General features: G+C 43.8%; 2 protein-coding genes across 7 annotated transcripts in view; one reads left to right on the top strand and one right to left on the bottom strand.

Moving 5' to 3' along the window:
• The window catches only part of NUP188 (nucleoporin 188), a 43,834-nt gene extending 39,508 nt beyond the window's left edge, over positions 1 to 4,326 (bottom strand). Inside the window, exon 1 of one of the 3 annotated variants that reach the window (XM_033137824.1) lies at positions 4,264 to 4,326. In XM_033137824.1, the coding sequence (XP_032993715.1) occupies positions 4,264 to 4,289 (26 nt within the window). In that variant the 5' untranslated portion in view covers positions 4,290 to 4,326. Of the gene's footprint in view, positions 1 to 3,994; positions 4,027 to 4,263 lie in introns of those variants that run through there. The other 2 variants (XM_033137822.1, XM_033137823.1) reach the window with 2 other exon arrangements.
• Positions 4,327 to 4,506: 180 nt separating this feature from the next.
• DOLK (dolichol kinase) lies at positions 4,507 to 11,592 on the top strand. 4 transcript variants are annotated; one of them, XM_033137829.1, is made up of 3 exons: positions 4,507 to 4,584; positions 6,357 to 6,512; positions 9,569 to 11,592. In XM_033137829.1, exon 3 carries the CDS (start codon positions 9,721 to 9,723, stop codon positions 11,293 to 11,295), a length of 1,575 nt encoding a protein of 524 aa, XP_032993720.1. In that variant the 5' UTR covers positions 4,507 to 4,584; positions 6,357 to 6,512; positions 9,569 to 9,720; the 3' UTR covers positions 11,296 to 11,592. The 4 variants fall into 4 exon arrangements, with proteins under 4 accessions (XP_032993720.1, XP_032993717.1, XP_032993719.1 ...); XM_033137828.1 differs by having other exon boundaries at positions 4,557 to 4,630; XM_033137826.1 differs by lacking the exon at positions 6,357 to 6,512 and having other exon boundaries at positions 4,544 to 4,630.
• Positions 11,593 to 12,480: the final 888 nt, after the last annotated feature.

The following is a 12,480-nucleotide window of genomic DNA, read 5'->3' as shown; positions in this document are numbered from 1 at the left end:
GGTCATCCATCAGGGCAACCAAGGCTGATTCCATTTCAAAACCAGGTGTGAATCAATGTTAGAAACTCAGATAAGTAAGCTATTCGCCAAATGGCCACTTAAACCTTGGTTAAAAGTGTAACAACAACATGTCTAGCCACCATTTTCCCCTCAAGACGGGGAAGCAAAAAATGAATTGTGTATATTGTAATATTTTTTACAATTCAGTCGCATATTTTACCAATCACAGTAATCCTTTTTCTTAGAATCCTTTTTCTTAGAAACACAATTCACATCAGTGACACATTTTAATATCACATTAGCAATTGTTAACTGGAAACCACAAACATAAATGGGGCTGAGCCTCAGCAATAGTGAACAACCATAAGTCATTTGAATAATTAAAATTTATAAATATCAGTATGTATGTGTGTGTGTTAAATAAAATATTGTGCTAGATTTGTATGCAACACTGCTTTAAATGACAATAATATACTATGTATTACTTGTGCTAAATCCATAAACCAATTACAGTCATACCTCGGGTTACAGATGCTTCAGGTTGTGTGTTTTCAGGTTGCGCACCACACCAAACCCGGAAGTACCGGAACGGTTTACCTCTGGGTTTCAGCGCTCGCCCATGTGCAGAAGCACTAAATCGCGCTTTGCGGTGCTGCGGGTTGCGAACGCGCCTCATATACGGATCACATTCGCAACCCGAGCATCCACTGTATAAGGTGGCACTATTATCACTACAGTCGTGTGTAACACTAATTTGCTATGAATACTGTACAATTTGTTATGAGTACTGTGACAAGTAGGAAAAAACTTACCGGTAAGTTTGTTACAAAAAGTGAATGAATAGAACATACAAGTTTTAATTTGTTTACAAATATTGGTACCATACTTTAGTTTTCAAAATACTTTTAAGCTTTTACTTTTAAAAATTGTTCTTCTAATATGCCCCATATCAACAGCCTTCCATTGAGCATTGGAGCCCCAGGGAAAGAAATCATATATGCAACAACAAGCAGCAAATAAATGGAGTTTCACAACTACCAGTGAAACACATACATCTACCTACACACCATTTTGCCTGCCTTGATCCAACAACAATTAAAGAGGTTACATGCATATAATTGTAGTTATGCACATCAAACCAATGTCATACAATTCTGCATCATTAAAAGCTATGCAGTCCGCATATGAATACCCAACAGTCTCTTTATGCACAAGTCTGGCTCCAACGAAGCCCAACTCTACTGGAAAAAGGCAGGCCCAGTGAAGAAGTAGAACTTAGTTCTAACACTTCACTTTAGCAGCCAGAAAATGCATATGGGTCAAAGGGACAACTATCTTTTCCTGTTATCTCTCCTACAAAGCAAGAGATACATGTTACAAGCTCTACTACAAGGCTACAGCAGAAATATGCCATTGTTGGGGTAGGGCTTCTATTTAAGCTTAGGCCTCCTGGTAAATTAATTTGTTCTGAGCACCTCAGAATATTATTACCATTTACATTGTAGCTTAAATTCAGAGAAATATATCACTGCCTATATTTTCTTAAAATAGTGTCAGTCTTATCTGTAGGTTCAGATAGATCATCTTTTAACATTAAAAGAAAGTTCTGCTTTTCTAGGAGACTGTTCTAACAGAACAGTTTCACCAAAACAAACAAAACAGATCAATATAGCTACAAACAAATATAGTGGAGGGAAATGGTGAAAACCATATAGAAAAAAACAGTCTCAACATGATTTGAATAAAAAGTATTGAAGGAAAATTGTCTTTCTATACAAGAAAAGCTGTCAATCTCCTCAGCTTCCCAATGCTCACAGCTAAAAAATGTTTTTTTTTTTAATTTAAACATCTTCCTGCCAAATTGTTTTTAAGTATTTTCACTTTGTTTAAAAATCAACACAAAAATATCAAAACAAACAAGAGCAAAATCAATCTGAAACACCTAAGAGCGGTAATATATATATATTTATCAAAATGGAGAAGTATACCCCAAGTTTCTCATAAAGCCTCCAGGAAACAAGGCTGTACATCTGGTACCCTGTTTCTCCTAAAATAAGACATAGCCATAAAATAAGCCATAGCAGGATTTCTATGCATTTGCGAAATATAAGCCGTACCCCAAAAATAAGCCATACCCTTAAAATAAGCCATAGTGACGTGGTACCTCCCATTAAAACAGCCTGGGGAGGCGTGGCTATGCAGCGTACCGATGCGACACGGTTAAATTAAGACATCCCCTGAAAATAAGCCATACTGTGTTTTTTTGAGCAAAAAAATATATAAGACGGTGTCTTATTTTAGGAGAAACACGGTAGCTAAATAATAATAATAATGGCACATCTGAAGAGTATTTTCAATAGCAAAAGACATGTGTCCTTTAGTGCTGCGCTGCTCAGCTGTTTTGTGGGGCAAGGCAGCACCAAAAGAGGTGTGTCTTTTGGTGGAACGCTGTCCTGCAAGCCAACTGACTGGCATGGCATCACAGCAGCACCAGCCCGTCAGATGGAGATGTCAGTTGCCAAACCTAACAACTATACACCTCCCTTTTACAGCAAATGGCCAGTTGCCAATTGAAAAATGTGCCTGGTGGCCAGGGGATTTCGAACACTGCTCCAGACTACATGGAACAGTTCTGTTGGTCAGTTCCCCCAGGGATACAATGGAGGCAGCCAAGTAGGATCTGTTCACTGCCCTCACCACCACATGGTAGGCCTCGTAATGAGCCTGAACATTTGCTTGGTCAGCTCCTAAGCGAGATTCACACCATGTATAGTCCAACCATCTCCCAGTGCACCTCAACAGGATTACCTGCTCTATTCACTGGGAAATCCCCCGGAACAATCAAGAATCCATCAAATTCCATCAGTCTCTGGGGGAACCATCTCCTAACTGGCTGTTCAGTTCATACTCTTCCAAACATATATATGCACTCTTAACCTAGGTTTAAGGGGCAATTTGGTGAACAGCTTATATATCCAAGTTTCTAACACTGCTCCAAGTACAGTTATTTCTACACACATAGCACCTATGTACATTGCCAATATGAACTTCCCATTCCTGTGCACCTGGAAAAGAAAATGTATTGCAGTTGAAGCCCAGAGTGACCAAGAAACAGCTTCCTAAGATCCTATTTAAATCAGTCTTTGACTCAGTACCTTACTTGATTTTAAAGATTGAGACATAGCTCAGTGCTTACAGTTTCTGTCCAGCACACATAAAGGCCCAGGTTTAATCCCCACCAGTATCTCCAGGTATCGCTGGGAAGGTCCCCTGCCTGATACTCTGGAGAGTGGCTGCCAGTCCGTGTAGGCAATACTGAGCTAGAAGGGCCAATGGTCTGACTTGGTATACGGCAGTTTCCCCTGCCCCCTGTTTAACTGAGCACTTTATTCAAGACCATGAGGACTAGAACCTTCTTTTACATTTAGGAGAATGCGTATAGCTCAGTAGCAGAGCATCTTATTTGCATGCTGAAGGTCCCAAGTTCAATCCCCAGCAGCATCTCCAGGTAAGGTTGGGGGAAAGACCCTGTCCGAAAACCTGGAGAGTGGCTGCTGCCAGCCAGTGTGGACAACACTGAGCTAGATGGACCAAAGGTGCAACTCAGTAAAAGGAAGTAGTGTTTCTTACAAGGAAGGGCCATAGCTCAGTGACTGGAACATCTGCTTGGCATGCATAAGTTTCCCAGGTTCAGTACCCAACAGCATCTCCATGTACCGCTTTCAACATCCCCTGACAGGAACCCCAAAGAGTCACTACTTCCGGTCAGTGTGGGCAGCACCAAGCTAGATGGGCCAATGGGCTGACTCATGAGAAGGCAGGTTCCTATTCATTTATTTAATTTCACAAGATTTATACACTGCTTGGTTCTTTAAAAGGGAAAAAAAAACCCAAAGCAGTTTACAAAAAGATAAAACAAGAAAATAAAGAAAAATCAACAACCCTGCTTTGAAAAAAAACAAAAGTTAGAAGACTTAAAACAGATTAAAATTACCTCAACTTTCTAAGCATGAATCCAACTAGCTTCTATTTTTGGGTATGATCCCATTAAAACGAATAAAACCAACCACATGGATTCATTCAAAGGGGTCTACTTTGGAGTGGGGCTAAGCTCTGGCCCAACAATCTCCCTTCTCGGGCTGATTCAGCCACAATTTAAAATAAAATAATTTTATTTCATTTCGAGGCAACTGCACGATCTTTTTCTCCCCTCGCCCTCACCCAATCAGTCAGTAGCTCCTCGCAACGCGCGCTTTCCCTTACCTCGCGCACAGCCCTCCAGTCGCCATCTTGCCTTTTCCTCCTGCCCCACCCCCTTTCCCACGTGATATTCTCCCTCCCAAAATCAGCCAATCCATGAGCTAGGAAGGGAGAAAGAAGAGGGTGGAGCGAACGGCTAGAGCGCCTCTTTCCCGCGGGCCCCCGAGTCACGTGACACAAGGCCCTTCTCTCTATCTCTCTTGCCTCTTCTTGCCCCAGTGGTGGGGGGAGGCGGAAGGGGAGGAAGCGTGAGGGGCGCAGGGTGAGGGAGGCGACTTGACGCGTTGTGCGTAGCACGTCGACAAGATGGCGGCGCCCAGTAGGGTGAGTTTATTACCGAAGAGGTATCTGCTGGGTGAGGCAATGGAAGGTTTGTGGAGGCCTGTTGAGGTTGCTTTCATTAAAAAATATATATTTTAAAATTTATGGTGGGTGCGGTAGAAAGAGCAGCTGGGTATAAATATTTTTATGCATTTCTTTACTTGGCTTCTTAATATTATTTATATATTTAGATTTGATAAATTAAATGTGTTTGCCAGAGCCAAGGTAGCCCAGTGTAGGGTGCTGAATGCAGATAGGTAACCGATCGCGCAGTGAGGCAACCTGACGCTACCCTGGAGTTCATGGTCGTTGTGTTATTTGCTATTTGCTTATTACTGTTCTTTATTAATATTATTCATTTCATTTCCGCTTTATATTTTTTTGGGGGGGATTACAAAGTGACTTACAATACATTAAAACATAAAAGACAGCAATCTAGAATAAAACATTACTGAAGGAAGTCAGATATAAAGTAAAATAAAACAAAAAAAAATCCTTCCAGTAGCACCTTAGAGACCAACTACGTTTGTTCTTGGTATGAGCTTTCGTGTGCATGCACACTTCCTCAGGAATTTTTTATTTTATTTTGTTTTGACTATGGCAGTCCAACACAGCTACCTACCTGTAACTAGATATAAAGTATCTTTGAAAGCAACATAATTAGCAGGAAACCAAGCTATTATCTTAAAGATTTCAAAATAAAACATAGTTTTTGTGGTTTTCTCTGCTGCTATACAGAATGTTGATGCAAATTTTGAAATGGGACAATATTCTTAAGGGGCTTTGTGGTGAGAGGGGCTAGATAGAGAGGTGTATTCTTATTGTTGCTTTTGTTTGTTATTTTACTGCATATTGAGGAGGCATAGGAAATAAGGGTGACATTTCGGTGTGAAAGTAGAAATGTGAAAATGGGTCATGACAGGTATTACCACTGATTTTTTAATCTCATTCTAAACCACCATCTCAAAGCAATGGTAACTAAAAACAGCAAATACTTATAGAACAAAACTTAAATTTCTAACAAGTGGACACTCAAAGACCCATTTATCCAGCTGGGAAAGCCTGCCAGCACAAAAATGCCTGCAATTGTTTCTGAAGAGTGCAGATAGTGGGTGCCATTTGTATCTCACTGTGGCCGCTGCTTCATTACGGTTGTAGGGGGGGGTAGATATGGGTAGGTCTGTGACTGATTTAAATGGATTGCATAAGACTGTTTTTGAGTGAATTATTGGGAGTGAACACTCCTTAATTCTATGGTAGAGAGCAGGGTTTGAGGACAGGATTTGACTGGTGGGCTAGATCCTCATTCCACCCCACAGGTGGGCCACATTTCAGGTAGGTGGAACTGCCTACCTGTCAACCATTTGATGCCACTGTGACATCAGGTGACACAACTTCAAAGGAAAGAACTAGGCATGTACTCCTGATTCTTCCCTTTCTTGCTCTGCAGTCCTGCTTGAACTTGAGACAGGCCTTCAAACGAAGATCCAATGGGGATTGTCTGTGCTAAACAGTGGATCATTTAGCACCAAGTCCCACTTACCAAGGAGTAAGCAGGAGTGTAATTGTTCCTTTGTGGTTACATGTGAGACATTTGTTGTGGGGCAAGTGGCCATAGCTTGGGGTGGGGAAGCTTCAAAGGCTAAATTAGAGCTTGTTTGCAGAAAGTTCTGCATGCCTAGTGTAGAGTGGTTGTGTGCTTAGATTTCCCCTTTAAGCCTGTTTCAGGTGCTCAGGATATGTAACTCTCTAACTTTATTTCATTTTATTGTTAGAATTGCCCTGTGAGGTAGATTAAGCTGTGAGTGACCTGTCCAAGTACATGTACCCTGCTTCATGACCTTTATGACTGAGCAGGGATTTGAGGCTGGTCCTCCAACACCCAAGCTCAACAGCTTTCTCCATTATATCGCACTGACCAAATGTGATAGGTAAGAAACATAGTATTGGAAAATGTAACTGATGGATCTAGGGTTGCTAAATGCATGTGCTTAAGTCAGGGTGGTCCAACATGCGGCTCAAGGGCCACATGTGGTCCTCGATGCCTTTTATGGTGGCCCACATATTTGACACCCCACCCTGCAGCCCTTGCACTGCCTTACTTGGCGCCTCCTTACCCAGCTTTGGGAAGGAGGCATGGGGGCTCTGACAGGGTCCTAGAAGCCTCCTGTCTCCTTCCCCAAAGCCTAGTTTGCACTTTCCCATTATTGGGAAGGAGATGGGGGGGGGGGGGCTCCAAGACACTGACAGAGTCTTACATCTCCTTTCCAATCCCTGTGCATCACCTAGCCTGCTTTGGGAGGTTGTCAGATTTTTGCCTCACTTCCTGCCCCTGTGCACAACGGGTTCCGTGTCAAAGTACTCTTGCAGCCTACTTGGCATGAAAAGTTGGACCACTCTAGCTTAAGTGTTTGATGGTTTGTGGGTGTGGGTGTAGCCAACACCCCTTGCATGTGTTATGTGGGAAACACAATCATAGCATTTGCTGCAGAGAGTATGGAGCAACCATGCAAAACCAGCTTGGGCAGAAGATTGGACATGACTCGACCTTAATTCCAGTAGGTGTACTCTTAAATAAAACTTAATTGGATGCAACACATATTATTTCTGATGTAGATGTGCCATGGATTCATGTAAGTACATCAATTTATTGTTTATACTTTAAATAGCCACACCATCAGAATATAGGTTGTTTGCATATAAATGAAATGAAGCAAGATAAGGTTTTTTTCCCCCATCAGGGAGATGGATTTCAGTAGAAACAGAAAGAATGATTTACTCCATCCTCACACTGAGACAGAATTCTCTATATCTTAAACAACCAAACCACAGTGGGTTGTATCCAGTGGTATTCCTACTCAGAGCTCAGAGTAGACCCATTGTATAGTGTTCAGATCAAGGGAAGTCCAAGGGCCTCTCTATTCTGCCTTAGTCAAACACCACCTGGAGTACTGTGGCCAGTTCTGGGCACCCTAGTTTAAGAATGATATTGACAAACTGGAACATGTGCAGAGGAAGTCAACCAAGATGATCAAGGGTTTGGAAACCAAGCTGTCCTGAATCCCCAGCATACTTGGTAGCAAGTCCCACTGTCGTATACAGTATGTCAAATCCAAAGTCCAGCAGTCAGGGAACACAGTCCATTGGAAGTCCTGGAGCATCTAAGCCAAGGTCCAGCAACATGGGCAGTTGAGCAGACGCAGCGCCTCACCTCTGCTTCCCTTTTATATCTTGAATCCTGATTGCAGCATCTAGGCTTGACAAGCCATGTGACCCTCACCCGTTCTGAGCCTACTTCAGCAGAGGAATCACACATCTTCCCCCCCCCCCGCCCCCCGGGTTGTGGGGCTAATGAGCTCCACCTGGGCTGTGGAGCCTTGCCTGCCTCAGCCTCCCAGAGCATACCTCCCACTGCTCACTATGCTTCAGAGCCTGCCTTGTTCATGGAGACAGAGGCCTCTCTGATTCTGTTGAGGGGTCCTGCTCTTCTGGTCCCTGCACCCTGACCCCCATCCCTTCTCCAACCCGTCATCCTGTGCAACTCCAATCTCTCCTTTCCCATCCCCAGCTTGTGCCTTGGTGGGTCCCAGTCACACCTTGCCAGGATCCTGTTCCTCCTCCCTGTTGTCCTCTCAGTTCATGACACAAGCTTTAAGAGAAACAGTTGAGTAAGTTGGGTATTTTTAGGTTGCTTAAGAGAAGACTGAGAGGTGATTTGGTAGCCATATTCAGTTATCCAAAGGGTTGTTATATGGAAGATAGAGCAAACATCTTTCTGTTGATAGGAGCTGTTCAATAGTGGAACCAACTCCCTCGGAAAGTGGTGGAGGTTTTTAAACATTGGAGGTTTTTAAACAGAAATTGGATGGCTATCTGTCAAGGGTTCTTGCACCGTGATTCCTGCATGGCAGGGGTTTGAACTAGATGGTCCTTGGGGTCCCTTCCAACTCTTTGATTCTATGACTAACTTACATCCATTAATTTCAATGAGGCAAATCTGAGTATTTATTTTATTTTTTATTTTATTTCTATACCCGAAGGTTTCAGCCAGGGGGTATCATTAGATGAGAAGGAGCTATCATTAGATGCAACCAAGTATTCTGTATCAAATGGAATAGCCAAAATGGAGCCTTCCAGATGTTGTTGGACTATAACTCCCATTCACCTCTCTCTGTTGGCAACGCTAGCTGTTGCTGGGGTCCCTTCCAACTACAGTGATTCTATGATGGGTATTCAACATCTGGAGGGCACCATGTTGGCATCTGCACACTGCATGCAATAGGGAGAGGCAAGAGTGATTTAAACAGAGTATACCAGAAGTCATATGAACAAAGGAGTGTGTCTGAACCATATTTTATTTTATTTATCTGCACTGTGTCTTTCCACCTATACAGTGGTGCCCCGCTAGACGAATGCCTCGCTAGATGAAAAACTCGCTAGACGAAGGCATTCGTCTAGCGGAAGGCTGCCCCGCAAGACGAATTTGTCTATGGGGCTGCCTCGCAAGACGGGGGGGGGGGATTTTTCGTCTTGCGAAAACCGCAGTTTGCATTGCTGCTTCGCTAGATGAAAAAACCGCTGGACGAAAATATTCGCAAAACGAATTATTTTCGTCTAGCGGAGCACCACTGTAGTTCACAACAGCTAAAAACGTAATCACATAGAATGAAACCGACAGTAAAATTACCATAATAACAGCAATAAACAATTTAGAATTTACGCTTTCAGAAGGAAAAGGATTCCCTATCAATTCTAGCAAGGCAAGCAATGAGCTCCAGCCACAAAAGCCCTTCCTGTATAGGGAGGTCTTATCTATGATGGAAAACTAGCAAGGAGGGGCAGAAATTATCCTCCCTATGCATGGAGTTCCAGAGCATGGCAATGTTTTATTAAACAAAAGAGGCTTTCCTTCAGTACAAGAGAAGAAGCAGGTGCTGTATATAATACGCTCTTTTTTTAATGGGATGGTTTTTGCTTTCACTTCTAGGAAGGGCACTAAGATACAAGAGAGCTTTTGACAGTGGGGGAAACAGACAGACAGACAGACACAGAGAGAGACCGCATTTGAAAATATTGGACCAGAACAAACAGCTGCCAGGGTTCTCTGAGCACAGGGAGCCCAACAGTCTGGCTGGCACCATGCTAAGCAAGCAACCCATCCTTGTGGAATCCCTCATCATGTTCACCATCGTGCTTTGTGTGCACAGCACAGTCTGGGATCGCTTTTCCTGGTGCGCCATCGCGCTTGCAATCCAAGCTTTCTATATCCAATTTAAATGGGACAACCTCCTCCGTCTGGGCAGCGCTGTCTTCCAGTTTCGGGCAGGAGCAAACAGTGGCCTCTTCCCAGCTTGCATGGCTGTCCCATTGCTGGGCATTGTGATGAAAGAGAGATGCCAAGCAGCTGGTATTGTGTACTTTGAGCGTTTTGGCATCATCGTAGCCTCCACTGGCATGATCATCGCCCTGTTCCTCTCTGTGATAGCGCTCGGTGTTACCAAACCTGTGCCGACAAATACCTGCATCCTCTCTGGCATTGCTGGCAGCCTGATCATCTACACCATGAAGCACTCGTTGACGGTCTCTGAAGTGATTGAGGTCCTGGAGGTCCTGCTTATCTTTGTCTACCTCAGTATGATACTGCTATACTTGCTGCCTCGATGCTTCACTCCTGGTGAGGCTCTGCTTGTCCTGACAGGAATAAGCTTCATCCTCAATCAGCTCATCAAACGTTCTCTGAACGTAACTGAAAGCAGAGGGGACCCGATTGACTTCTTCCTCCTGGTGGTGGTCATCGGGGTGGTACTCCTTGGGATATTCTTCACTGCCCTCTTTTTCTTCATGGATTCCGGGACCTGGATCTCCTCCATGTTCTTCCATATGATGACGGCGGTGCTGGGTCTGGGGGTTGTCATGCCGTGGCTCTACCGCCTGATCCGGCAGAACCCCCTCTTTTGGCTCTCCCAGTTCCTCTCTCAAACACAGACCAGAGTTTATCTTCTCTCCTACTGGATCCTCCTGGCTGCTTTGGCATGCACAGTGGTTCTCTATCAAAACGCCAAGAGGTCATCTGGTTCTAAGAAACACCAAGCATCAACCATAACCAGGAAATACTTCCATTTCATTGTGGTAGCAACGTACGTCCCAGGTCTCATCTACGACCGCCAGCTCCTCTACGTGGCTGCTGTGGTGTGCTTGGCAGTTTTCATTCTTCTAGAGTACATCAGATACTTCACCATCAAACCCTTGGGGCACACCCTCAGGAACTTGCTCTCTCTCTTTTTGGATGAAAGGGACAGTGGGCCTTTGATCTTGACTCACATCTATCTTCTGCTGGGGATGTCACTCCCTGTTTGGCTGTTCCCCAGACCTTGTGCCTCAAAAGCTACTTTGCCTGGGGCTGGGGCCCTGGCCCCTTACTCTGGGGTGCTTGCTGTGGGCATTGGGGACTCAGTAGCTTCTATTTTCGGGAGCACAGTGGGGGAGATCAAATGGCCGGGGACCAAGAAGACCTTTGAAGGCACCATGATGAGCATATTTGCCCAGATCATTGCTGTTGCCATCATTCTGATCTTTGACAGTAGTGTGGATCTAAATGCCAGCTACTCCTGGATTCTGGCATCTATTAGCTTGGTTTCCCTTTTGGAAGCCTACACTACCCAAGTGGACAATTTACTTCTGCCTCTCTACCTCCAAATACTACTGATGACTTAGGGGACCTTGGCTGGGAATCTTGGCATGACCCGTGCAGGGATGGAGGCTATCGGTAGGGCAATGGCTTGAATCACTGTAGTGAACTCGCAGTATCAGGCTGTGAAGTTCAAAACGAGGGATAACAGTGTTCAGATAATTGCTCTTGGATCAAATGAATATTTAAAAACAGAAATGCAAAAGTATATTTGTCAGCTTGTCATTTTTAATTGCGCTTTCAAAATTAGTCCAGCAACTTTAGTTCTGTTGTATTGCAGTGTTGTAAAGATAAATCAAGGAAAGGCAACATGTGTAAGCATATTGGACTCTTTACGTGTCTTAAAAGTCCTGCTGATTAAAGGTCTTTTCTATGGCTGTCAGTGTGCGGCCCAGAAGCAACCCTGTCAGGAGGCAATTCATAATGGACATCTTGAATAGTAGATTTTGTGTGCTGTTAAGGCTGCAGTTCTACACATGCAGTTTTACCTGGGAGTATGTCCCACTCAATTCAGTGAGAGTTTCTTCCCAGTAGATATCCATAGGTTATTTTTGCAGGACATAGCTGGTGCCTTCCTGAAATCCCCCTTACTCATAAGCAACACTATAAAACAGGGAAAGCACAGAATATTCCTAGGAGGCCAACGTTAAAGATTTATTTGGTGCTGCCAGTCTATTTAGTGTAATTATATTCCATCATTTATACAAATCTTATTTACTTATTACATTTGTATTCCAGGCTTCCTCCAAGGAATAAGAGACAGAGAGTTGTCTCTGACAAAGTTCTACTCAGAGGAGAGTCAATGAAATGAATGCCTCTGTTTGTCACTTTCATCCATTTCAATGCCTTCTATAGTCCTGGCCTTTTAAATGGATGAAGATGACTAGCTCAGGTCAATTAAATTCCATGGGCCTACTTTGAGTAGAACTTCATTGGATACAACCCAGTAGATCTAGGCTAGTTGGACTACCATTGGATACAACTCCACAATATGTGGTTTTCTCCTCCCTGCCACACACACCCATCCTTTTATCTTCACAACATCCCTGTCAGGTAGGCTAAGCTGAGAGTGTATGTGATTGGCCCAAGAACACCAAGTGGAGATTAGAACCTGGGTCTTCCCCAATCTAGCGCTAAGCACTGCACTGATTCTCCCACCCTGCCCAGAAGAGTTATATTCCACGTTAAAGATGAAACGATACAGGAAACAA

The sequence above is a fragment of the Lacerta agilis genome, chromosome Z (genome assembly GCF_009819535.1).
Source record: "Lacerta agilis isolate rLacAgi1 chromosome Z, rLacAgi1.pri, whole genome shotgun sequence".
NCBI classification, from domain to species: Eukaryota; Metazoa; Chordata; class Lepidosauria; order Squamata; family Lacertidae; genus Lacerta; species Lacerta agilis.
This window is presented reverse-complemented; position numbering and strand designations above follow the sequence as displayed.

Excerpts from the sequence above, each read along its gene's own strand:
- DOLK (XM_033137826.1), top strand. The coding sequence starts at position 4,567 with ATGGCGGCGCCCAGTAGGGTGAGTTTATTACCGAAGAGGTATCTGCTG. Across the intron at positions 4,631-9,568 it reads GCTGGGTGAGGCAATGGAAG|GAAGGGCACTAAGATACAAG; the intron begins GTTTGTGGAGGC and ends TTTCACTTCTAG.